Raw genomic sequence first — 26,180 nt, forward strand, 5'->3', positions numbered from 1 at the left:
CGTTACCGCACGGTGTGAACTATCACCAGCCCCGTTACCGCACGGTGTGCACTGTCACCAGGCCAGTTACTGCACAATGCAGACTATCACTGGTCTCGTACCGTGCGACAAGGGCGATTGTCTCTCCTGTTATACAGAGTGAGGACTGAGCTGTTTGAGATGGTTATAGGAGTCGAGAGCATCGATAGAGAGAAACTATTTCCTCTGGTGATTGGGGGTTGGAGCAAAACCTTAAAATGAAGCCAGGCTATTCGGCTATGATGTCAGCACGACTTCAACAAAGGGGCGTGGAAATCTGGAACTCCCTCCTACCACCCACCAAAACAGGCCGTAGAATCTGGGGCATAATGGAGAATTTTCTGGCTGGGATCACTCAAGATAAGAACATAAGAACTAGGAGCAGGAGTAGGCCATCTGGCCCCTCGAGCCTGCTCCGCCATTCAATAAGATCATGGCTGATCTTTTTATGGACTCAGCTCCACTTACCCGCCCGCTCGCCATAACCCTTAATTCCTTTACTGTTCAAAAATGTATCTATCCTTGCCTTAAAAACATTCAATGAGGTAGCCTCAACTGCTTCACTGGACAGGGAATTCCACAGATTCACAACCCTTTGTGTGAAGAAGTTCCTCCTCAACTCAGTCCTAAATCTGCTTCCCCTTATTTTGAGGCTATGCCTCCTAGTTCTAGTTTCACCCGCCAGTGGAAATAACTTCCCTGCTTCTATCTTATCTATTCCCTTCATAATCTTATATGTTTCTATAAGATCTCCCCTCATTCTTCTGAATTCCAATGAGTATAGCCCCAGTCTACTCAGTCTCTCCTCATGAGCCAACCCTCTCAACTCCGAAATCAACCTAGTGAATCTCCTCTGCACCCCCTCCAGTGCCAGTCTATCCTTTCTCAAGTAAGGAGACCAAAACTGTACACAGTACTCCAGGTGTGGCCTCACCAGCACCTTATACAGCTGCAACATAACCTCGCTGTTTTTAAACTCCATCCCTCTAGCAATGAAGGACAAAATTCCATTTGCCTTTTTAATTACCTGCTGCACCTGCAAACCAACTCCTTGAGATTCCTGTACAAGGACACCCAGGTCCCACTGCACAGCAGCATGCTGCAATTTTTTACCATTTAAATAATAGTCAATTTTGCTGTTATTCCGACCAAAATGGATGACCTCACATTTACCAACATTGTACTCCATCTGCCAGACCCTCGCCCGCTCACTTAGACTATCTATATCCCTTTGCAGACTTTCAGCGTCCTCTACACACTTTGCTCTTCCACCCATCTTAGTGTCATCTGCGAATTTTGACACACTACACTTGGTCCCCAACTCCAAATCATCTATGTAAATCGTAAACAATTGCGGTCCCAACACTGATCCCTCAGGCACACCACTAGTCACTGATCGCCAACCAGAAAAACACCCATTTATCCCCACTCTTTGCTTTCTGTTAGTTAACCAATCCTCTATCCATGCTAATACATTACCCATAACACTGTGCACCTTTATCTTATGTAGCAGTCTTTGGTGCGGCACCTTGTCAAATGCCTTCTGGAAATCCAGATACACCACATCCACAGGTTCCCCATTGTCCACTGCACATGTAATGTGTCTTACCAATGGAACAATTTATATCCAGATACTGAGTATCTCACACGGCCAATCTACGGGGCAGCTCCAGCTCAATCACCTTGTTGTGGGTGTGGAGTCACACATACCCAGGCTGAGTAAGGATGGAGGGTTTCTCTCCCGAAAGGACATTACTGAACCCATTGGGTTTTAACCACAATCCAACAGCCTGGTGTTCTCTTGTAAGCACAGTAAGAAGTCTCACAACACCAGGTTAAAGTCCAACAGGTTTATTTGGTAGCAAATACCATAAGCTTTCGGAGCAATGCTCCTTCGTCAGATGGAGTGGTCTCTTGTAACACATTTCTTATCTCAGTTCAAACTCTCAAACCTGCGACAGTGGACTTCAATCTCATGTGCTCTGGATATTTAGGCAAAGGAGGTAAATGGGATGGCCATTCAGCCAGGGGGTTGTCACACCCGGTCAGTAACCTCACGGTGGCCCTCAAGGTGGGGCAGAGGGAGTGCTGTCCCCGAAACGGTCCCCACCGCTATCCCAGCTCTCTGTCCAACAAAGATCAACTCCAACATACTTCATTCGGCGCTCCACCGACATGGCACAGATGTTGCGCCATCGGTGGTCCAGGCTCCGTGTGGTCTGCTGGATGGAGTCGCATTCCGTCTCAGTGTCGGTGTCGAGCAGGAGACTATCACACAGGCTCAGCACTGAGGTAACCCCCACACTGTGCTGCTCAATATCTCTCTGCAGCTCCTGTAACAAGAGGACAAAGGTCATCCAACACACACACACAAACTCTCCAACACACACACATATACACAAAGCACACTCTCTAACACACAAAAACATACTAACACACAAAAGCAAAAAGGGAGGAGACAGACTGATGGAGGGATGGAGCTAAAAGCGGACAGACAGATGTAGAGAGCATGCAAAAGGTAGTGAGACAGACAGAGTGAACGAAAGGGAGGCAGACAGGAGAAGGTTAGAGTGACATTAATTATTGATAGCTGGTTTTAATTTTGGACCCAAGACACCAGTTGGAGAGAGAGAGAGACAGAGAGACACATAGAGAGAGATAGACACACACAGGGAGGGAGAAAGAGAGAGACACAGAGAGAGGGACAGAGAGAGAGAGAGGGACAGAGAGAGAGAGAGGGACAGAGAGAGAGAGAGGGACAGAGAGAGAGAGAGGGACAGAGAGAGAGAGAGGGACAGAGAGAGAAAGAGAGGGACAGAGAGAGAAAGAGAGGGACAGAGAGAGAAAGAGAGGGACAGAGAGAGAAAGAGAGGGACAGAGAGAGAAAGAGGGACAGAGAGAGAGAGAGAGGGACAGAGAGAGAGAGAGGGACAGAGAGAGAGAGAGGGACAGAGAGAGAGAGAGGGACAGAGAGAGAGAGGGGGACAGAGAGAGAGAGGGGGACAGAGAGAGAGAGGGGGACAGAGAGAGAGAGGGGGACAGAGAGAGAGAGGGGGACAGAGAGAGAGAGGGGGACAGAGAGAGAGAGGGGGACAGAGAGAGAGAGGGGGACAGAGAGAGAGAGGGGGACAGAGAGAGAGAGAGAGGGAGAGAGAGAGAGAGAGGGACAGAGAGAGAGAGAGAGAGGGACAGAGAGAGAGAGAGAGGGACAGAGAGAGAGAGAGAGAGAGGGACAGAGAGAGAGAGAGGGACAGAGAGAGAGAGAGGGACAGAGAGAGAGAGAGGGACAGAGAGAGAGAGAGAGACAGAGAGAGAGAGACAGAGAGAGAGGGACAGAGAGAGAGGGACAGAGAGAGAGGGCCAGAGAGAGAGGGACAGAGAGAGAGGGACAGAGAGAGAGGGACAGAGAGAGAGGGACAGAGAGAGAGGGAGAGGAGACCGTGCCATTATGGCATTGTTGTTTCTCCAATACACCCTGGGTACCCAGCCTGAGAGAGAGTGCTGACCAATGCGCCCAGTAACCTGTGTCCACTCGCCCATGGACAGAGGGGGGAGGGGAATGGCCTCATCCGACTCTGCCTGTTCCTCATCGTGAGGATTCTACACTGCTCCAGCATCACAGTGAACTCAGCAACACTCACCAGCCATACCACTTCGCGATTCGCCCTGACACATTGCAGCAGGAATCCATTGGAGGGTCTCGAGGAGTGGGTGCCCCTCACTAAACCCCTCCCCAATGTATTGGATCAGCACTCACCTGGAGTGGAAGCAGCCTTAGGGGAGCAGCTCAGTACACAGCTCCTCATAAACCCCCTTCTCCCCAAACACTGCCCCATTCCCATCCCCTCCCCCCTCTCCCATTCACAGATTGGAAATGATGACGGGATTATTTCCCCAGCTTGGTGGGGGTGGGGTGGGCTCAATGTATTGTAGAATTGGCTCAAGGGGCTGAATGGCCTCCTCCTGTTCCTAAACCACTCACCTGCTGCTCTGCGAGCTTCTTCTCAATTTCCTGATCGTCACAGATGTTGTAAACAACAGGTTTGGAGAGCTCCGACTCGATGCGAGAGAGCCAGGTACGCAGGCTGCTCATCTCCTTGTCCAGATGCTGCACGGAACCCAGTGTCCCCTTCAGTTTCTTCACTCTGAGATCAGGGAAATGGAGATTTAATGGCAGCAATCGCGAGGAACATGGTTTCCTCACTCTCATTCCACTCCATGGATTCAGGTAGGGCAGTGGGAGAGAGGCTCGTCATTGGCCTGTATCCTTTACAACCTTGTAGCACAAGGCCATTTGGCCCATCATGTCAATGCATCAAAGAGCTATCCAATGAATCCCTCTCCTGCTCTTTCCCCATCGCCCTGAACATTTTTCCTTTTCAATTATTTCTCCAATTCCCCTTTTGAGAGTTCCTGTTGAATCTGCTTCCACCGTCCCTTCAGGCACCGCCTTCCAGATCACAACAAATCGCTGTGTAAAAAATATTTCTCCATAATCTCCCGCTGTTTCTTAAAACCTGTGTCCACCAGTTACTGACACTCAAGTACAGAAGGATTGGAGCATGGGTAGGCCATTCAGCCCCTCAAGCCTGCTCCACCATTCAATAATATCATGGCTGATCTCACCCTGCCATACTATCTCCATACCATTTCTCCTTATTTAACCTATCAAAACCACCCCTGATTTTGATGCCTCAGTTGAATCTCCCCTTCACCATCTCTATTTGAAGAGAACAATCACAGCCTCTCCACATAAGTGAAGTCCCAATTCCTTAGTATCATTCAGATAAATCTCCTCTGTACCCTCTTCATGACCTCCTCCCTAAAGTGTCATGCCCAGAATTGGACACAGTCTGCTAGCTGAGATAGCAGAGACGAGACATGAGCCTCACTCTGTGTGAGCACACAGGTACTCAGAGTGGATAGTGATCAGCAGTGTGAACCCTGGCTAAGCTTTCATCTTCCCTGTCGCCCCAAGACAGTGACACTGAGGCCAACTGGAGCACCTGTTGAGAGCAGCTGACCAGGGTTTATCTTGTCTGTTGGGCCCAGTATAACACCGGGTATGAGTACTTTATCCAGGACTGGCTTGACCTGTCTAAAGTATCACTGCTGTGACAGCTGTATTGGCACAGTGCGTTAAACTCATTCACTAATAAAGGGTTAATCACTGCTTTCTGAATAGAGTCAGCTGCGGTTCAGAAGGCATCTGTAAGCCTACTTGTAACACTAATAAACTCTGGGTCAGGGAGCTGTGGGTTCAAGTCTCACTCCAAAGGTATGAGCACAAAACCCGAGGCAGCAGAGTACTGACGGAACGCTGCATGTGGGGATGTTGTCTATCGGGTGTTACACCGTAGGCTCAGTCTGCTCTTCAGTTAAACAGAAAAGATCCAACAACGCTATTTCAGAGTAGGGGATTTCTGGCAATATTTATCCCTCAGTGCAGGCCAGCCCCTCCCATGCTCACACAGTCTAACCTATTTTCCCACATCTTAAAGCCGGCAATTTATAAATCCCCCCTCCCTCAGCATCCCTGTGACCACACAGGTTCACACAGTCACTGCCTCAGTGTTAGCAAATCATTCCTTTCAACAATACCGACCCAGCAGAACAGCAAGGTTCATCCACAAATTAACTTCCTGTCTGGAGCACGGGTCAATCTGACAACAAATCAAAGATAAATAATACAGATCACACCGTGGTTCATTCCAGTGTTCCTGGAGACACTCGCAGGTCCCTCCCCCACTCCACACGTCCTGGTATATTGACGATTGCTCGATCTGGAATCCTCCACCCAGAAATGACCTTTCCAATCGATGCTTTCATCAGCACACAGACTCAGACCAGGAGCAGCGGGGACAATGACAATCAAATCAGCACCAGTGTGTTCACATCCTCCACTCAGTAGCGTCTGATATCTGTGTGCATGTAAACACACACACACATACAAATACACACAAGCACACATGCAGACACACACAATACGCTACATCTGAATTGCAATTAAATCTCTGTTGAATGAACTGATCGGCTACTGGCAACATGAAGCAATGTTGGTACAGGAACACAAAGCTTACTGTTAGACACACGATCCACAGCTTCACTCTGGGCACTAGACTCAGACAGAACTAGCGTTCAGGAGCTACCTGCCTGAGGAATCAGCACTGGCCTGCATTTCCAAGGTGAGTGAAAGAGGAGAGGGAGGCCTCACCAGCAAGGCAGGCTCTACCCTATAATATACGTACACACATGCAACACTGCACAAGGCAAATGATTCTCCCCCCAACCCCCACTCTTTCCCCTCCCCCTGAGCAGACTGCACCATCCTGCCGCCCCCCCCCTCCCCCCCGCCCCCCCACACCCCCTATCAGGTTTCACTGGAATTTCAAAGGGTACCAGATCCCAATTGTCACAGTAACTGTGATGGGAGTCTCCAAATCACCTACAAAGACACTTGTAAACAGACAGATGAGAGGCAGTCGCAGATGACCAGGACAATGAATATATTTGATTGGCAGCATGCAGAGACTGGGCCCCAGCTTAAACCAGTTCTAAAAGCAAACAGCTGATCCCAGCAACTGTCAGTCACGCGTCTCCGCACAATGTAACACAATTCCTCTCCAGCAGTACACACAACACATTCCCCAGAGAAAAGTCACACACGCGTAGTCTGTGTCTCAACACAGAATAATACCGCAGACCTGGGAGGCCATTCAGCCCATCCAGATTGTGTCGATCCTTTGAAAGATAAATCAAATTGGTCTCTCCTGGCCCTGTAAACTTTCTCTTTTAGGTAGAAAATTTCAGATCACTCGCTGTGTAATTTCTTAAACGGTTTCCTCCAGCCACCTCTGCTTCTTTCTGGTCATCGACATAAATCTGTCTCCTCTGCTTACTGAGTCTTCTAGTTCTGGCTTAGTTATTCCATCAAAACCTCTCATCATTTTGAACGCCATGATTATCTCCTCTGAACCTTCCTACCTATTCCAAGGAGAACAGCCCTGCTCCCTCCACATAACCGAGGTCCGTTATCCCAGATACCATCCGAGGAAATCTCCCCAGGACCCTCTCCAGAGTGCTGACATTCTTCCCAAGGCGTGGGGGCCAGAATTGGACACAATACTCCAACTGAGACCCAGTCTTTTGATTTGATTTATTATTGTCACATGTATTAACATACAGTGAAAATAATTGTTTCTTGTGCTATACAGACAAAGCATACTGTTCATAAAGAAGGAAAGAAGAGAGTAGAATGTAGTGTTACAGTTATAGCTAGGGTGTAGAGAAAGATCAACTTAATGCGAGGTAAGTCCATTCAAAAGTCTGATGGCAGCAGGGAAGAAGCTGTTCTTGAGTGTAGGGTTTCTATGATTTCTATGATGATTTCAGTAACCCAACAAACGTCCCATCCAGACCAGGTGGCTATCCACTCTGAGCACAGTAACTCCTCTTTCCCAAAGTTTATTCTATCAATACTGCCTCCTCCTTTACTATTAGATTGACAGCAGCCCTGTCTCTAGTGAAGATTCTCATTTAATATCTTGATCCCTTGACCATGTGTGCTGCCTTCACAAAAGTTTATTTTGTGGTCCCTAATCAGTCCCACTCTTCCTTTAACCCTCTTTTCTCTGACTATCTAGAATTCTCTTCTATGTTATCGGCTAATCTATTCCTTTTTGACTCTCGTCCCTCTCAGACCTCCTTGGTATTTTCTGTATTCATTTTGCTTCTGTATTGTAGCCTGAACCTGATATGTGAGGGCCTCCTTTTCCTGTCTAACGTTAATCCTGATAATCTTTAGTCAATCCGGGAGCTCCAGTTTAGCTGCACCTTTCCTTCCTTGTGGGAACATGTATACTTTTTACTCTCTGGAAGATTCCCATTGTTCAATTTCTATTTTGTCCACCATTTGTTGATTGCAATCCGCCTGGGAAAAGACCATTTTCAGCTCAATGAAATTAGCTCTCTCCAGTTAAGTATTTTTCTGCTTGTTTGCACCATGTCACTAATTCTGATCAGATTATGACCATTGTTCCCAAATCCCCTCCCACTAAAACCTACTGCACTCTCCCGTCATTCTTCAGAACTCAGTGCAACGCTCCTGAGGGTGGATACAGACTGATCAAGAAACTTCTTTTTTATACATTTCAGAATTCCTCCTCTTCTTCGCCCTTTACACTGTTACTATCCCAGTCTATGGTTGGGATAACTGAAGTCCCAGATTCATTCAGATGGATTCTAGCCTCAAGGCCGATGGCAGGCACGGTGACACAGTGGTTAGCACTGTTGTCTCACAGCACCAGGGACTTGGGTTCAATTCCCGGCTCGAGTCACTGCCTGTGCGGAGTATGCACGTTCTCCCCATGTCTGCCTGGGTTTCCTCCGGGTGCTCTGGTTTCCTCCCATAGCCTGAAAGACCTGCGGGTTAGGTGCATCGACTGTGCTAAATTCTCCCGTACCCGAACAGGCGCCGGAGTGTGGCAACTAGGGGATTTTCACAGTAACTTCATTGCAGTGTTAATGTAAGCCTACTTGTGACACGAATAAATAAACTTTAAGACACTCAGCTGAAACTCTGTAAAAGCTGTTCCCAGCCTGTGAGATGCTTGTGTTTGTCTTGAGGCAGTGATGATGCTGACAGCTCCGCAGTGAGAGACTCTGGGACATTCCTGTCTCCAACAATGGGGACTTGGAGGGCAGGTGTTGAAGGCAACAGATGTCTCATTGGAAAAGCTGCTGGCTTAACCCAGTAAAAAGGATTAGCGTGCGGTCTGTCAGGCACTCCCCTGATCATCTGTTAGCATTCAGAGTGTGTCACTGGGCCCCTCCCTCTGCCGGTCCTTGAGCTATTTACTAACCACACCACATGGGAATCAGCATCACAGCGCAGAGGGACATATGGAACAAGGGCACACTAGTTACTCACTGGGATTAGAGTTAAATCCAGTTCTCAGCTAATAGTGGAGGAGTCCAGGATAGGTCAGGATATATTCGGCCTCTAATACCAGAGTTAGTTTAAAATATAATAATAGAATCCTATGGGGGAGATTTCATTAAATAAGTGAGTGTTGTTATCCAAGAGATATTTCAAAGTACAAAGCACTCATCCCTTTTCTATTTAAATGTATTCACTCCAAATTAAATACTCCTTCTCTTCAAAAACAAAATTAATATTCCAACAGATAAATACACAGGAGCCAAAATAAAAGGAAAAACCCTGTATTTATAACAATTTCTGCTCCCTCAGTGCTGACCCTCTGACAGTGCGGCACTCCCTCAATGCTGACCCTCTGACAGTGCGGCACTCCCTCAGCACTGACCCTCTGACAGGGCGGCACTCCCTCAGTACTGACCCTCTGACAGTGCGGCACTCCCTCAGTACTGACCCTCTGACAGTGCGGCACTCCCTCAGCACTGACCCTCTGACAGGGCGGCACTCCCTCAGCACTGACCCTCTGACAGGGCGGCACTCCCTCAGTACTGACCCTCTGACAGTGCGGCACTCCCTCAGTACTGACCCTCTGACAGTGCAGCACTCCCTCAGTACTGACCCTCTGACAGTGCGGCACTCCCTCAGTGCTGACCCTCTGAGAGTCCGAATTGTTAATATAAACTGTGAGCAGCAGTGGTCCCAGCACTGATCCTTGCAGAACACAACCTCCCACCGCTCTGAATAACTGCTCCTTCCAGCCACTCTGACATTTCTATCTCGAATTTCACTGACAATCCATTCTGCCACTTTCCCCCTCACTGTACATTCTCTCACCTTATTGATTGGTCTGTTGTGGGAGACCTTACCCAAGGCCTTTTGAAAATGCAGATAAATTACATCTACTACTTTACCATCATCTACCGTCACTGTTACTTCCTCAAATAATTCAATAAGTTGGTAAAGGAAGAGTTTCCCTTTTGAAACCTATGCTGACTATTCGTTGCTGTATTTCTAATTTCCAGCTGTTCCTCTGTCTCCCCTTTCGTGAGGATTCTATTAGTTTTCCTGTTCTATGTTAAGTGTCTGGTCTCGAATTCCCTGGACAAATTCTGTCCACCTTCCTAAAGTAGGAATTACTGAGCTATCTGTCGATGCTGTGGCATTATTAGATAGAAGTAGCAATACCTCAGCTATCTCTTCCCACGACTTGTTTAAAATATGTTGATGCAACCCACCCGGAGCAGGACTTTGCCCCTCTTTGTTTAGTTTGTTCAATACATCCTTTGTTTTAAATTTTAAAAGCACTTGTGTATCATTTCATCATCCAATGTCATATCTACCTGTTCGCTCTCCTGGTTAAAAATACCAAAGCAAAAAATTAGTTAATATTTCTGCCAACTGTGGAATTACCATAAGGACATAAAGATTAGGAACAGGAGTAGGCCATTCGACTCCCTTGTCAATCAAAACTCTGTCTAACCCAGCCTGGTATATATTTAATGACCCAGTCCCCACGACTCTCTGGGGAGAGAATTCCAAAGATTAACAACCCTTGGAGGAGAAATGGGAGAGCCCTTGTGCAGGATTTACCCCATGTAACCCCGCCGCGACGGGAGGTGGCCTACCATTGGCCATTAATAACAGAGTTTCCTGTTGAATGCACTTCTTGTTGCCGGGAGACCCGGGGGTGCACCATCGGCAGGACCGGAAGATCCCGTCAGTGTGAACAACTGCAAAGTTCTGGCAAACTGTGTCACTTTGTTCGAGATTTCCCCACAAGAGAAAACAGTCTCTCAGCATTCCATTTTGTCCAGTCCGCTCAGAATCTTACAGGGCATTGGTGAGGCCGCAGCTGGAATACTGTGTGCAGTATTGGTCCCCTTATTTGCGGAAGGATATATTGGCCTTGGAGGGAGTGCAGAGAGGGTTCACCAGGTTGATACCGGAGATGAGGGGCGTTGATTATGAGGAGAGACTGAGTAGATTGGGTTTGTACTCGTTGGAATTTAGAAGACTGAGGGGGGATCTTATAGAGACCTATAAGATAATGAAGGGGCTGGATAGGGTAGAGGTGGAGAGATTCTTTCCACTTAAAAAGGAAGCTAGAACGAGAGGGCACAGCCTCAAAACAAAGGGGGGTCAGTTTAGGACAGAGTTGAGGAGGAACTTCTTCTCTCAGAGGGTGGTGAATCTCTGGAATTCTCTGCCCACTGAAGTGGTGGAGGCTACCTCATTGAATATGTTTAAATCACGGATAGAAGGATTCCTGATCGGTAAGGGAATTAGGGGTTATAGGGATCAGGCGGGTAAGTGGAACTGATCCACTTCAGATCAGCCATGATCTTATTGAATGGCAGGGCAGGCTCGAGGGGCTAGATGGCCTACTCCTGCTCCTATTTCTTATGTTCTTAGTTCAATAAGATCTCCTCTCATTCTTCTAAAGGCCAATGACAAAGTCTAATCTGGTCAACTTTTCCTGATCAGACAGGTCAGCAATGTCACCCGGTAAACATTCTCTGAAAAGTCTCCAGTGCAAACATATCCCTTATTAAAAAGGAGGCCCAAACTGAACACAGTCCTCCAGGCGTGGTCTCAACAACACCCTGTACAGTTAGAACTAGGCTTCCCATTCCAAATGCCTTCCTAATTACTTGCTGTCTCTGCATGCTAACATTTTGTGATTCATGTACAAGGATACCCAATTCCTTCTATAGTGCAGCATTCGACAATCTCTCTTGGTTTCAATATGTTTTACTTTATTCAGCCTGCCAAAGTGAATAATCTCACTCTTTCCCACATCATCCTCCACTGCCAATTTTTGCCTAATCGATTGAACTGCCTCCTCCTGTTCGCAGACTCTTTCCAGCCTATCTTTCCATAAGCAATGAATTCGGCTACAATACAGTCTGTCCTTTCATCCAAGTCAGTAACATAAATATCGTAAACCGTTTACCCCCAAGCACTGATCCCTGTGACACTCCATTCATTACAGTTTGCCAACCCGAAAATGACCCATTCATGCTGAGACTATGTTTTCTGTTAGTTCGCCAATCCTCTAACCATGCTGATATATGACTTCCAACACCACGAGCTCTTATATTCTGCAGTGGGCTTTTAAGGGGCACTTCATCCAATAGCGTTTGGAAATCTAAATACATTACATCTACTGGTTTGCTTTTGCCCAGCCTGCTCGTTAGTTCCTAAAAGAATTCTAATAAATTTGTGGGAATAGAGATTCCTGCTGTTGAAGAATTGATGGACAGACATTACTGGCATTCTTGTGAACTGCCCAGAGCAGCAAAAGACAAAAAGCTTTAACAGTCTGTTCCTTTTTTCAGCAATAGTCTGATAAGTTTGTCAAACACAGTTCCCCTTTCCTGGTTATCCTTCAATAGTCTTATTTCCACCATCGTCTCCCATTTTTAATTGATGTGCTTGTAAAATATTTTAACATTCTTAAGTTCCTCTTTGCCTTCCTTTTTTTACTTCTCTCTTGATCTCTTCCTATTCTCCTAGCCTGCTCTCTGCTCAATGTTTGCCTCTTTTCTAACCATTAATTGTTCCCTTATATCTTTATTCACGCGGATGGCACAGTGGTTAGCACTGTGACAGGGACCCAGGTTCGATTCCAGCCTTGGACTGTGTGGAGTCTGCATGTTCTCCCCGTGGGTTTCCTCCCACAGTCCAAAGATGTGCCGGTTAGGTGGATTAGCCATGGTTAATATACGGGATTACGGGTGGGCCTGGATAAGATGCTCCTCTGGAGAGTTGGTGCGAACTCAATGGACTGGATGGGATGCTATGGAGTCCCATGAATATTTAGTTTGTTGTTTCCTTTTATCAGATTCTGTTTTCCTGTGCTCTGAACACTTTCAAATGTTTCCCATTATTGTTAGATATTAATTGCTCACCAATATTGCTGTCTCATTTTATTTTCCCAAGTTTTATTCTCAGCCTCTCAAAATCAGGTTTTCTCCAATTTATTTACTTAGTATTTGTCATATTTATGTCCTTTATCATTGTCAACTTGGTGAGTTGCTGCAGTGCATCTTGTAGATGGTACACATTGCTGCCACTGATCACTGTGTTGGGGGGATTGAATGTTTGTGGAAGGGGTAGCTATCAAGCAGGCAGCTTTGTCCTGGATGATGTTGAGCTTTTTGAGTGTTGTTGGAGCTGCACCCATCCAGGCAAGTGGAGAGTATTCCATCACACTCCTGACTTGTAGATTATGGATAGGCTTTGGGGAGTCAGGAGCGGAGTTATTCGCCGCAGGATTCCTCGCTCTTCACCTGCTCTTCTACTCACAGTATTTATATGGCTGGGTCCAGTTCAGTTTCTGGTCAATGGTAACCCCCAGGATGTTGATAATGGGGGATTTAGTAATGGTAATGCCATTGACTGTCAAAGGGCGATGGTTAGATCCTCTCTTGTTGGAGAGGGTCATTACTTGGAACTTGCATGATGTGAATGTTACCTGCCACTTTCCAGCCTAAGTCTGGATATTGTTTAGGTCTTGTTGCATTTGGACATGACTACTTCAATATTAGAGGAGTCACGAACTGTGTTGAACAGTGAACATCTCCACTTATGATATTAATTAGCCAGCTAATTAATTAACTGTATATTTACCACTGACCAGGACTGAAATTAACCACAGTTACTGGTAAAGTTAAATGCAATGCTAAAGTTAATCTTGACTAATTTTTATAACATAATTTTTAAATCCCCCAAGCGAAGGCAGTATTCTGCAGAGCTGGACTTTGTGCCACTTTGTGTGAGGAGAAAGCTGGACTTGTCCTTGTTGGTGTAGAGAAAGTGAAAAGATTTGATGGCGGCATTTAAAAATCAGGAAGGGTTTTGAAAGAGTAAATAAGCAGAAACTGTTTCCATTGGCAACCAGGGGTTAGATTTAAATTGACTGACAAAAGAACCAAAGGGAATACGGGCACATTATTTAATGCAGCGAGTTATTGTGATCTGGAATGTGGGGCGGGGCAATACTCCTAGAACATTTCTAATCGTCAAATTTGCATAAAAACTGGAATAAGTCCCGCTGGATTTTTCAATGAGATTATAAATGAAACTCCCAGACTCTGCATCACAGAGTGCCCCAGTGTGAATCAGATTGAAAACCAGTGGGCGGGGCCTATTCCTGCTGGAGAGGCCGGCAGCAGAGCGCTGAGTGGGCCACCGCGCATGCGCCGATCTGTCAGCGTCGAGATCAGGACATGCGCAGCGGCCCCACGCTGCCGGCCAACTCCGCGATCCCCGCATCGCCGGCTGTGCGACACCCCCACCCCACCCCACGCTTCAACCGCTGGACCCCAAACATGCCCAGGGGCCAGCCTCAACCCCCACCTTCCCAGCAGCCTTGATCTCCTGCTGGGCTGTAGTTTGAACTGGAATCGGCTTCTGTGCTGCATCGTGTGACAAACTGTAAAGTATGCCGAGAGAAGTGTGATATTTGGAGGGATCCTCACCCCTCCTTCACCATGCTCTACTCTCATCTCTCACTCTCTCCCCTGTAGCTTCCCATTACCTGTCCCTTTCTCCCATTACCCTGCCCTTTAGCCCCCCTAATGCCCCTCCACCCTTGCCCGCCCTCTTACCTGGCCTCGATGGCTTCAAGGAGGTGTTGCCAGTGGTTATTGATGAGATGAAGTTTGTTGTCGATCTCAGAGGCCTTTGATGTGCTGCTGGCTTTGATCAGTTCCTCTCCCAGCTGTTCCAGCTGTACTTTGTTCCTGTTGTAGAGTTTAATATCCCCCATACAATCCTACAACAAGAAGCACAACCTCCTCAATCTGAGGCACAGCTCACAGCACAGACACACATCGGCCCAGTCCTAACTCTCCCATCCACCTCATTTAACCATTGAGAACAATGTCAATTTGATCACCTCCCAATTTCCTAAACTCAGGGGAATACTTGTCAATATCACACACAATCCATCCTCATCATTTTCTGAGCATCAATATTATTACAGCAGTGACGACATTACCTTATTGGCTGCAATATGTTTTAAGACATCTTGAGGATGTGACCGGCGCTACGGAAATGCAAGTCCTTTTTCTGTCTCTCTGTTTATCTCCTGTCTAAATGTGTTCTGTTAACCTCCAACACTTTCCAATCCTATGATCTCTACTACCCAAAAGGACAAGAGCAACAGATACATGGGGACAACACCACCAGGGGGTTCCCCTCCAAGTCACTCACCATCCTGACTTAGAAATATATCACCGTTCTTTTGATTTGATTTGATTTATTATTGTCACATGTATTAGTGTACAGTGAAAAGTATTGTTTCTTGCGTGCTATACAGACGAAGCATATCATTCATAGAGAAAGAAAGGAGAGGGTGCAGAATGCGGTGTTCCTTCAACTATTTACCATTTATATAGATGATCTGGAGGAGGGGACGGAGTGTAGGGTAACGAAGTTTGCAGACGACACAAAGATAAGTGGAAAAGTGAATCGTGTGGAGGACGGAGAAGATCTGCAGAGAGATTTGGACAGGCTGAGTGAGTGGGCGAGGATATGGCAAATGGAGTATAACGTTGAGAAATGCGAGGTTATACACTTTGGAGGAAATAATAACAAATGGGATTACTATCTCAATGGAAACAAATTAAAACATGCTACCGTGCAAAGGGACCTGGGGGTCCTTGTGCATGAGACGCAAAAGCCCAGTCTGCAGGTACAACAGGTGATCAAGAAGGCAAATGGGATGTTGGCCTATATTGCGAAGGGGATAGAATATAAAAGCAGGGATGTCTTGATGCACCTGTACAGGGCATTGGTGAGGCCGCAGCTGGAATACTGTGTGCAGTATTGGTCCCCTTATATGAGGAAGGATATATTGGCATTGGAGGGAGTGCAGAGAAGGTTCACCAGGTTGATACCTGAGATGAGGGGTTTGGATTATGAGGAGAGGCTGAGGAGATTGGGTTTGTACTCGTTGGAGTTTAGAAGGATGAGGGGGGATCTTATGGAGACTTATAAGATAATGCGGGGGCTGGATAGGGTGGAGGCGGAGAGATTCTTTCCACTTAGTAAGGAAGTTAAAACTAGAGGACACAGCCTCAAAATAAAGGGGGGTCGGTTTAAGACAGAGTTGAGGAGGAACTTCTTCTCCCAGAGGGTGGTGAATCTCTGGAATTCTCTGCCCACTGAGGTGGTGGAGGCTACCTCGCTGAATATGTTTAAAGCGCGGATGGATGGATTCCTGATCGGTAAGGGAATTAAGGGTTATGGGGATCAGGCGGGTAAGTGGTACTGATCCACGTCAGATCAGCCATGATCTTATTGAATGGCGGGGCAGGCTCGAGGGGCTAGATGGCCTACTCCTGCTCCTATTTCTTATGTTCTTATGTTCTTATGTTCAAGGTCACTGGGTCACATTCCTGGAACTCCTTCCCTAACAGCAGTGTGAGTGTATCTACACCACAGTGATTGCAGCTGTTCAAGAAGGCAGTTCTCCACCACCTTCTCAAGGGCAATTAGGGGTGGACAATAAATGCTGGCCTAGCCAGAGACACCCCCATCTCCAAGAATACTTTTAATAAAAGCTAACTCAGCACAGACTAAAGATAAAGAATTCCTCACCTTTTGGAGCCTCTCAATCATCCCCTCGACACCACAGTCTGTGTTCTGAGAGACACGATCTCCCATCTGCTTCAACCAGTCTTCCAGCTGCTTGCTCTTGCTGTTAAACACGACCCACTGTTTGAGCCGGTCACTTATCTCCAATGTCCGCAAGGACACCTACAGGATTAGTGGATAGAGCCAGTTAGTGGTATTACTGCAAAGAGACAGATACACTTAGCATCAGACAGCAGGAACTGCAACAGGTACTGAGAGGCTAGTAGCCCAATATCAGACTTCACAACTCATGTCTGTACCAGGAGAAGGTTCCAGAATTACTGCTCAAACAGGATACACATTTGCGCATCAGTACTTTCTCTCTTCCTCCCTCTCATCACAGCAACGTGGGAGAGAATATTTATTCTCTCGGTCTCCCCTTGTTTGTACTTTTTACCCCATCCTCTCTGTCCCTCGGAGAGCTGCCTTCTCAGTGAAGCACCATTCCCAATCTGGAGACGGATTCACTGGAGACTGCACAGTGCCAGGAGTGCAATGAAAGGCTCCAAATTGGAATTATAACAGCAATTTACATTTATATAGCACCTCTAGTGTCATTAGACATTTTAAGGTACTTCACAGGAGCATTACAAAACAAAACATGTCCAAAGATGTGCAGGTTAGGTGGATTGGCCATGATAAATTGACCCTAGTGTCAGGGGGATGAGCAGGGTAAATGTGTGGGGTTATGGGAATAAGGCCTGGGTGGGATTGTAGTCGGTGCGGACTCGATGGGCCGAATGGTCTCCTTCTGTGCTGTAAGGATTCTTTATAAAAGTTTCCTGAATAACAAAAGTGATGAGGTGAATGCCGAATAAATTCTGATTCCAGCAGCCACCTTCATATTGAACATACCAGGAAGAACAGCAATCATAAGACCATAAGACATAGGAGCGGAAGTAAGGCCATTCGGCCCATCGAGTCCACTCCACCATTCAATCATGGTTGATTTCAACTCCATTCACCCGCTCTCTCCCCATAGCCCTTAATTCCTCGAGAAATCAAGAATTTATCAATTTCTGTCTTGAAGACGCTCAACGTCTCGGCCTCCACAGCCCTCTGTGGCAATGAATTCCACAGACCCACCACCCTCTGGCTGAAGAAATTTCTCCTCATCTCTGTTCTAAAGTGACTCCCTTTTATTCTAAGGCTGTGCCCCCGCGTCCTAGTCTCCCCTGTTAATGGAAACAACTTCCCTACGTCCATCCTATCTAAGCCGTTCATTATCTTGTAAGTTTCTATCAGATCTCCCCTCAACCTCCTAAACTCCAACGAATACAATCCCACGATCCTCAGACGTTCATCGTATGTCAGGCCTACCATTCCTGGGATCATCCGTGTGAATCTCCGCTGGACCCGCTCCAGTGCCAGTATGTCCTTCCTGAGGTGTGGGGCCCAAAATTGCTCACAGTACTCCAAATGGGGCCTAACCAGTGCTTTATAAAGCCTCAGAAGTACATCCCTGCTTTTGTATTCCAAGCCTCTTGAGATAAATGACAACATTACATTTGCCTTCTTAATTACGGACTCAACCTGCAAGTTTACCTTTAGAGAATCCTGGACTAGGACTCCCAAGTCCCTTTGCACTTTAGCATTATGAATTTTGTCACCGTTTAGAAAATAGTCCATGCCTCTATTCTTTTTTCCAAAGTGTACGACCTCGCACTTGCCCACGTTGAATTTCATCAGCCACTTCTTGGACCACTCTCCTAAACTGTCTAAATCTTTCTGCAGCCTCCCCACCTCCTCAATACTACCTGCCCCTCCACCTATCTTTGTATCATCGGCAAACTTGGCCAGAATGCTCCCAGTCCCGTCATCTAGATCGTTAATATATAAAGAGAACAGCTGTGGCCCCAACACTGAACCCTGCGGGACACCACTTGTCACCGGTTGCCATTCTGAGAAAGAACCTTTTATCCCAACTCTCTGCCTTCTGTCTGACAGCCAATCGTCAATCCATGTTAGTACCTTGCCTCGAATACCATGGGCCCTTATTTTACTCAGCAGTCTCCCGTGAGGCACCTTGTCAAAGGCCTTTTGGAAGTCAAGATAGATAACATCCATTGGCTCTCCTTGGTCTAACCTATTTGTTATCTCTTCAAAGAACTCTAACAGGTTTGTCAGGCACGACCTCCCCTTACTAAATCCATGCTGACTTGTCCTAATCCGACCCTGCACTTCCAAGAATTTAGAAATCTCATCCTTAACGATGGATTCTAGAATTTTGCCAACAACTGAGGTTAGGCTAATTGGCCTATAATTTTCCATCTTTTTTCTTGTTCCCTTCTTGAACAGTGGGGTTACAACAGCGATTTTCCAATCCTCTGGGACTTTCCCTGACTCCAGTGACTTTTGAAAGATCATAACTAACGCCTCCACTATTTCTTCAGCTATCTCCTTTAGAACTCTAGGATGTAGCCCATCTGGGCCCGGGGATTTATCAATTTTCAGACCTTTTAGTTTCTCTAGCACTTTCTCCTTTGTGATGGCAACCATATTCAACTCTGCCCCCTGACTTTCCTGAATTGTTGGGATATTACTCATGTCTTCTACTGTGAAGACTGACGCAAAGTACTTATTAAGTTCCTCAGCTATTTCCTTGTCTCCCATCACTAGATTACCAGCGTCATTTTGGAGCGGCCCAATGTCTACTTTTGCCTCCCGTTTGTTTTTAATGTATTTAAAGAAACTTTTACTATCATTCCTAATGTTACTGACTAGCCTACCTTCATATTTGATCCTCTCCTTCCTTATTTCTCTCTTTGTTATTCTCTGTTTGTTTTTATAGCCTTCCCAATCTTCTGACTTCCCACTACTCTTTGCCACATTATATCATTCAATAACAGAACAAAGAAAGTACAGCACAGGAACAGGCCCTTCGGCCCTCCAAGCCCGTGCCGATCATGATGCTCTAACTAAACTAAAAAAAACCTTCTGCCCTTACTCGGTCCGTATCCCTCTATTCCCTCCCTATTCATGGACCCATCCAGATGCCTCTTAAATGTTGCTAATGTTCCTGCTTCCACCACCTCCTCTGGCAGCGTGTTCCAGGCACCCACCACTCTCTGCGTGAAAAACTCCCCCCGCACATCTCCCTTAAACTTTCCCCCTCTCACCTTGAACCTGTGCCCCCTTGTAATTGACACTTCGACCCTGGGGAAAAAGCCTCTGACTGTCCACCCTGTCTGTGCCTCTCATAATTTTGTAGACCTCTATCAGATCTCCCCTCAGCTCCCATCTTTCCAGTGAAAACAATCCTAGTTTATTCAACCTCTCCACAAAGCCAACACCCTCGAGACCAGGCAACATCCTGGTGAACCTGATGAGGCACAGAACATACAGGCGGAGTGATGACAGCCCAACACTCACAGGTAGTCAAGAGTGTCAAGGGATAAGTACCAGACAGTGTAGGCCAGCTGAAATACAAGTCTTTGCAAGTAACCACGAGTGCTAATAGACAAATGCATGCAGTTAAGTTGTTCCCCGTGTCTGCGTGGGTTTCCTCCGGGTGCCCCAGTTTTCTCCCACAGTCCAATGATGTGTGGGTTAGGTGGCTTGACAATGCTAAATTGCCCGTTAGTGTCGGGGGATTATCGAGGTATATATGTGGGGTTATGGGGATCAGGTCTGGGTGTGATTGTTGTTGGTGCAGGCTCAATGGGCTGAATGGCCTCCTTCTGCACTGTAGGGATTCTATATTCTGTGCCTGCGCACCTTGCTCCACTTCACCTGATGAAGGAGCAGCGCTTTGAAAGCTTGTGATTTCAAATAAACCCGTTGGATTATAACCCGGTGTCGTGTGACCTCTCATCTTGTCCACCCCAGTCCAACACCGACATCTCCGCATCATTTCTAGATGGTGTATACTGTTTGAGTGTGGAATAGTGGTGGAGAGAGTCAATGTTTAAGATGCTGGATGGGGTGTTGATTAAGTGGCTTCGCTGTTGGAGGTGCACTCACCCAGGCAAGTGGAGAGCATTCCACTGCACTCCTGACCTGTGTCCAGTAGATGGTGGACAGGCTTCGAGGAGTCAGTAGCTGCAGGATTTCTAGCCTTTAAATCAAATTCTTCCACTCACTGTTACTCTAATAAAATATTTTCCCTCTAACTGCCAGTAAGCAAGCAATGTTTCTCAGAGGTAGATGATGGGTGGCTGTCTCTAGTCTTGTTTATTTGTGCTGCCCAATCAGAGGAACTTACCGTCACATGTAACTGCTCCCACTGACTTTCCAGAATCGCCACCTGTTCTTGGAATCCAGCCGCTGCATCGGGAACAAGGTGTTTGCGAAGATCACCTTTCACTCTGCCCAGCTCAGCCAGCTTCTTAGACCAGAATCGCATTGATTCTCCCAGCTCCTGCCACCCAAAACAGAAGCACAGTTACAAACTCTACCCACCCACTGTGTGTACGTGTGTGATTTGTCTGTGTAATGGGCAAACTATGAGGGGAATGCAGACAATGAGGATTTATTCACAGTAAAGGTGGGAGGGTGGCGTAGTGATAATGTCACTGGACTAGTAATTCCAGTTCAAATCCCACCATGGCTGCTGGTGGAAATTAAATTCAGTTAGTCTGGAATATAAAACCTAGTCTCAGTAATGGTGACTATGAAACCATCATCGATTGTCATAGAGTAATAGAGGTTTACAGCATGGAAACAGGCCCTTCGGCCCAACTTGTCCATACCGCCCCTTTTTTTAAACCCCCTAAGCTAGTCCTAATTGCCCGCATTTGGTCCATATCCCTCTATACCGATCTTACCCATGTAACTGTCTAAACGCTTTTTAAAAGACCAAACTGTACCCGTCTTTACTACTGCCTCTGGCAGCTCGTTCCAGACACTCACCACCCTCTGTGAACAAATTGCCCCTCTGGACACTTTTGTATCTCTCCCCTCTCACCTTAAACCTACGCCCTCTAGTTTTAGACTCCCCTACCTTTGGGAAAAGGTATTGACTATCTAGCTGATCTATGCCCTTCATTATTTTATAGACCTCTATAAGGTCACCCCTCAGCCTCCTACGCTCCAGAGAGAAAAGTCCCAGTCTATTCAGCCTCTCCTTATAACTCAAACCACCAAGTCACGGTAGCATCCTAGTAAATCTTTTCTGCTCTCTTTCTAGTTTAATAATATCCTTTCTATAATAGGGTGACCAGAACTGTATACAGTCATAAAAACAACTGGTTCACTAATGTCCTATAGGGAAGGAAATCTGCCGTCCTTTCCCAGTCTGGCCTACATGTGACTCCAGAGCCACAGCAATGTGACTGAATCTTAACTGCCCTCTGAAATGGCCGAGTCAGACACTCGGTTCAAGGGTAATTAGGGATGGACAACAAATGCTGCCCTTGTCAGTCACCAAAATCATTTTTAAAAATAAGATACAAGTCTCTACACATCTGTTGGTGCATGTTGTGTGACCACTCGCTGTTCCTGCTGGATTGTACCAGCACAATCCCCACTGGGGAGTAACTCAGCAGCATTCACTCCGGCCTCCCACATATTGAATTGTCACTCCTCCCAACTTACACTCCAGGTTATAAATCAGGAAACAGCAAAGCTTGCACAAAAGCAAACTACTGCAGATGCTGGAAATCTAAAATAAACTTAGTAAATGCTGGAAATACTCAACAGGTCAAAGCAGAATCTGTGGAGAGAAGTGGTTTTTTAAAAGTTTACTAATGGGGTGTGGGCGTCACTGACTGGCCAGCGTTTGTTGCCCATCCCTGGAACTGAGTGACTTGCTGGACCATTTCAGAGGACATTCCAGATTCATAGAATTGAAATGTTACCATCTGCCACGTTGGGATTCGAACCCAGGGCATGACCCTGGGTCAATACCAATAAGTCACCGCCTCCCTCACAGTGACCTTTAATTCCGTTTCCCACTCCTTCACCACTGACTGACCTGCAGAATACTTATCTCTTACCTGGAATTTGGTTTGCTCTCTCTGCAGGTCTTCACTGGAACAAGGAAGCTCCTTCTTCATCGCCTCTGTGAATTCTCGGAGCTTTAGACCCAACTCAGTTACCTCCTTCCCACATCTGTCACACATCTGTCCAGAGCAACACAGAAACACAGAATGGTGGATGGATGGCAGGGGATTCGGGCAGTTCACAACAATAAACTGTCCCCAGCTTTACAGACCCAGTACCTGTCTGCTCACTCAGGTGGAAGTGAAGGACTCCATTCCATGGTGTCCAGGACAATATTTACCCGGAACCAGTAGAACAAATCGTTATCTGGTCACCATCACGTTGTGGTTTGTGGGCCTTACTGAACGCTGCCTTGGGGCCAGGTTTGGGCGCTACCTTGGGGCGGCACGGTAGCACAGTGGTTAGCACTGCTGCTTCACAGCTCCAGGGTCCCGGGTTCGATTCCCGGCTCGGGTCACTGTCTGTGTGGAGTTTGCACATTCTCCTCGTGTCTGCGTGGGTTTCCTCCGGGTGCTCCAGTTTCCTCCCACAGTCCAAAGATGTGTGGGTTAGGTTGATTGGCCAGGTTAAAAATTGTCCCTGAGATGTGTAGTTAGAGGGATTAGCGGGTAAATATGTGGGGGTAGGGCCTGGGTGGGATTGTGGTCGGTGCAGACTCGATGGGCCGAATGGCCTCCTTCTGCACTGTAGGGTTTCTATGTTTCTATGTTTCCTGCTTTGTAGCAGTGATTACACTTCCAAAGGGCTACATTCACTGAAAAGCATCTGAAAGGTCCTGTGGTCATGGACAATGCTATATAAGAGTGCATTCTGTTTTTGCTCGGACCAGTCAGCCTGGATCATTACAGGGCCTGAAGGGACAGGACCTATGCTCAGTGGCTGGGACTTTTTCCACTTGGAAACAGATAACTAAAGGTTAATATGTAGGAAGAGCGACAGGCTCAAGTGGACCCTGTCCTGTGCAGTATCTCGTTAAATTCTGGCTGTACACGCTTGGCTAACCAACAAACTCTTCACAAGCCGGGCGGGGGGTGTGGGGGCGGGGGGGGGGAATGGGGAGAATGATAGAATGATGTCCCTCTAAATCACAGATTCCCTGGTACTTTAGTTTGGGATACTGTTGCCTTGGTGATGATGGGACTCTAGGGGTCAATGTGTGGATGACAGGAAAGCGGTATGGAGTGTACCTTCTTGATGTTGGTCAGTTTTATTCTCTTGTCCTTTAGCTGTAAGTTGGTGGACTCCCAGGCCTCCTGCAGCTGAGACAGTTGGTCCTCGAGTGATGTTTCTGTTGGGAAGTCAGCCATTGACAGGAGCTCTTTCCCCTTCTCCAGTGTCCGTACGTAGCGAGACTCATGGCCCTGGAGATCCCGCTCTTTGTGCTTGGAGATAAGTAGAATCATTAAGGTTCTCGCACAAATCGGTTAATATTCCAAAAAAGGGTCAGATTGAGGACAGATATTGGAATGATACAGCAGAGAAAGAGGCCATTTGGCCCAGTATGCCATGGCCGGCCTCTCCAAAGAGCTAGCCAATGAATTTCACTCGCCCTACTCTCACCTGGATTTCTCCTGGTCAAACATTTATCCAATTCTCTTTTGGAAATTGTTCAATCTGCTTCCACTGTCCTTTCAGGCGGCAACTCCCAGATCAAAACTCACTGCCTAAATGTTACCTCTCTTACTTCTTGTTCTCTTGCCAATTACCTTAAATCTGTGTCTTCTCGTCACTGAGTTTCTGCCACAGACTCTTTCTCCCTATCTACCTCATCGGGGCCGACTGAATTAGCCGATTGTGTTTGGCTCGCCGGTTTCACCGGTATTAATTTCGAGGCCAAGTGCGGTGGCAATTCGCCAAGTAGGATTTGTCCTGCTTTTTGTGGACAGAACATACCTGGGCCATTTTCCACAATGCCGGGTAGATGCCACTGTTGGAGATGTACTGGACTAGGGCGCGGATATTTCTGGAGCACAAGTCTTCAGTACTATTGCCGGAATACTGTCAGGGCCCATTGCCTTTGCAGCATCCAGTGCCTTCAGCTGTTTCTTGATATCACGTGGAGTGAATCAAATTGGCTGAAGACTGACAACTGAGATGCTGGGGACCTTTGGAGGAGGCCGAGATGGACCATCCACTCGGCACATTTGGCTGAAGATTGTTATGAATTCTTCAGTCTTATCTTTTGCACAGATATGCTTGGCTCCTCCATCATTGAGGATGGGGATATTTGTGGAGGAGTTGTCATCTTGATTTGAGTTGATTTATTATTGTCACATGTATTAACATACAGTGGAAAGTATTGTTTCTTGCGCGCTGTACAGACAAAGCATACCGTTCATAGAGAAGGAAAGGAGAGAGTGCAGAATGTAGTGTTACAGTCATAGCTAGGGTGTAGAGAAAGATCAACTTAATGCAAGGTAAGTCCATTCAAAAGTCTGACAGCAGCAGGGAAGAAGCTGTTCTTGAGTCGGTTGGTACGTGACCTCAGACTTTTGTATCTTTTTCCCTGACGGAAGAAGGGGAAGAGAGAATGTCCGGGATGCGTGGGGTCCTTAATTATGCTGGCTGCTTTGCCGAGGAAGCGGGAAGTGGAAGTGTGGACAGATCTACAGTGAGTTGTTTAATTGTCCACCACCATTCACAACGGCATATCCCCACCAAGAAACATATTTATTTACATCCTTATGTACAAGTTCCCTTAAGACTGGTCGATAGAGTCACTTACCTTAACATCCTCAAGCAGCTCCCAGAGCTGCTGTAGACTGTAACAGTTCAGGTCACCCATGGCCTGCAGCTGGTTTGAAATGTTGGTGAGCAGTTTGCGCAGTGTGGCTGTAGACTTGCTGTGGTAATGCCATTGGTTGGCAAGGGTATAGATGGTGTCTCGGTGTTGCTGGATTTTCTGGACCAGTCCATGCCAGTGCTGCTTCAGCGCAGAGAATTTAAGGGTGAAAATGCTTCTGGGAGAAAGGATATTATTATAAAGAAAAGCTTTCCTGGTTTTTCCTGATCTCATTTCCTCTCCATCCTGACAGTTCATCGTGGGAATGTCCAACTAGCACCAAAAAGTTAAAGTTTATTTATTTATTCATCACAAGTAGGCTTACATTAACACCGCAATGAAGTTACTGTGAAAATTCCCTAGTCGCCACACTCCAGCACCTGTTCAGGTCACTGCGCTTAACCAGCACATCTTCTAGACTGTGGCTGGAAACCGGAGCACCCGGAGGAAACCCATGCAAACACAGGGAGAATGTGCAAACTCCACACAGACAGTGACCCAAGCCGGAATTGAACCCAGGTTCCTGGCACTGTGAGGCAGTAGTGCCAACCCCTGTGCCACCGTGCCGCCCCCAAAACGCCGAAAGAGATCATTCTCCCCTCACCTTTCCTGGATGTCACCTCTTGGGATCAGATTCTGGGCATCATGATCAACAGCATCCAAGATCTGGTGTGCAATCGAAACGTCTGCCTGTAAAAGCTGCAACAGGAGCAGACTTCATGTTAACAGTCAGGTTATCTCCCAATCACGGCCTGAGCTCCATCTCTCTCCTGCAATCTCTTCACCTGCCTCACTACCATCCCCTATAGCCTGGTTCCACCCAGCACTACAAGAAATAAACCGTACGCTAAGCAACAT

General features: G+C 46.8%; 1 protein-coding gene across 6 annotated transcripts in view; it reads right to left on the reverse strand.

Annotated features, from left to right (window-relative positions):
* LOC144507345 (nesprin-2-like) overlaps nt 1-26,180 on the reverse strand; it is a 316,785-nt gene that overhangs the window by 44,268 nt on the left and 246,337 nt on the right. For 5 of the 6 annotated variants that reach the window (XM_078234517.1, XM_078234521.1, XM_078234520.1 and 2 more), the window contains 9 exons: nt 25,927-26,021; nt 25,266-25,500; nt 23,728-23,922; nt 22,534-22,659; nt 20,802-20,957; nt 16,562-16,720; nt 14,566-14,732; nt 4,001-4,163; nt 2,173-2,351 (listed from right to left, as the gene is read on the reverse strand). In XM_078234517.1, the coding sequence (XP_078090643.1) occupies nt 2,173-2,351; nt 4,001-4,163; nt 14,566-14,732; nt 16,562-16,720; nt 20,802-20,957; nt 22,534-22,659; nt 23,728-23,922; nt 25,266-25,500; nt 25,927-26,021 (1,475 nt within the window). The remainder of the gene's footprint in view (nt 1-2,172; nt 2,352-4,000; nt 4,164-14,565; nt 14,733-16,561; nt 16,721-20,801; nt 20,958-22,533; nt 22,660-23,727; nt 23,923-25,265; nt 25,501-25,926; nt 26,022-26,180) is intronic. The other variant, XM_078234518.1, reaches the window with a different exon arrangement.

The sequence above is a fragment of the Mustelus asterias genome, chromosome 18 (genome assembly GCF_964213995.1).
Source record: "Mustelus asterias chromosome 18, sMusAst1.hap1.1, whole genome shotgun sequence".
Classification (NCBI taxonomy): Eukaryota; Metazoa; Chordata; class Chondrichthyes; order Carcharhiniformes; family Triakidae; genus Mustelus; species Mustelus asterias.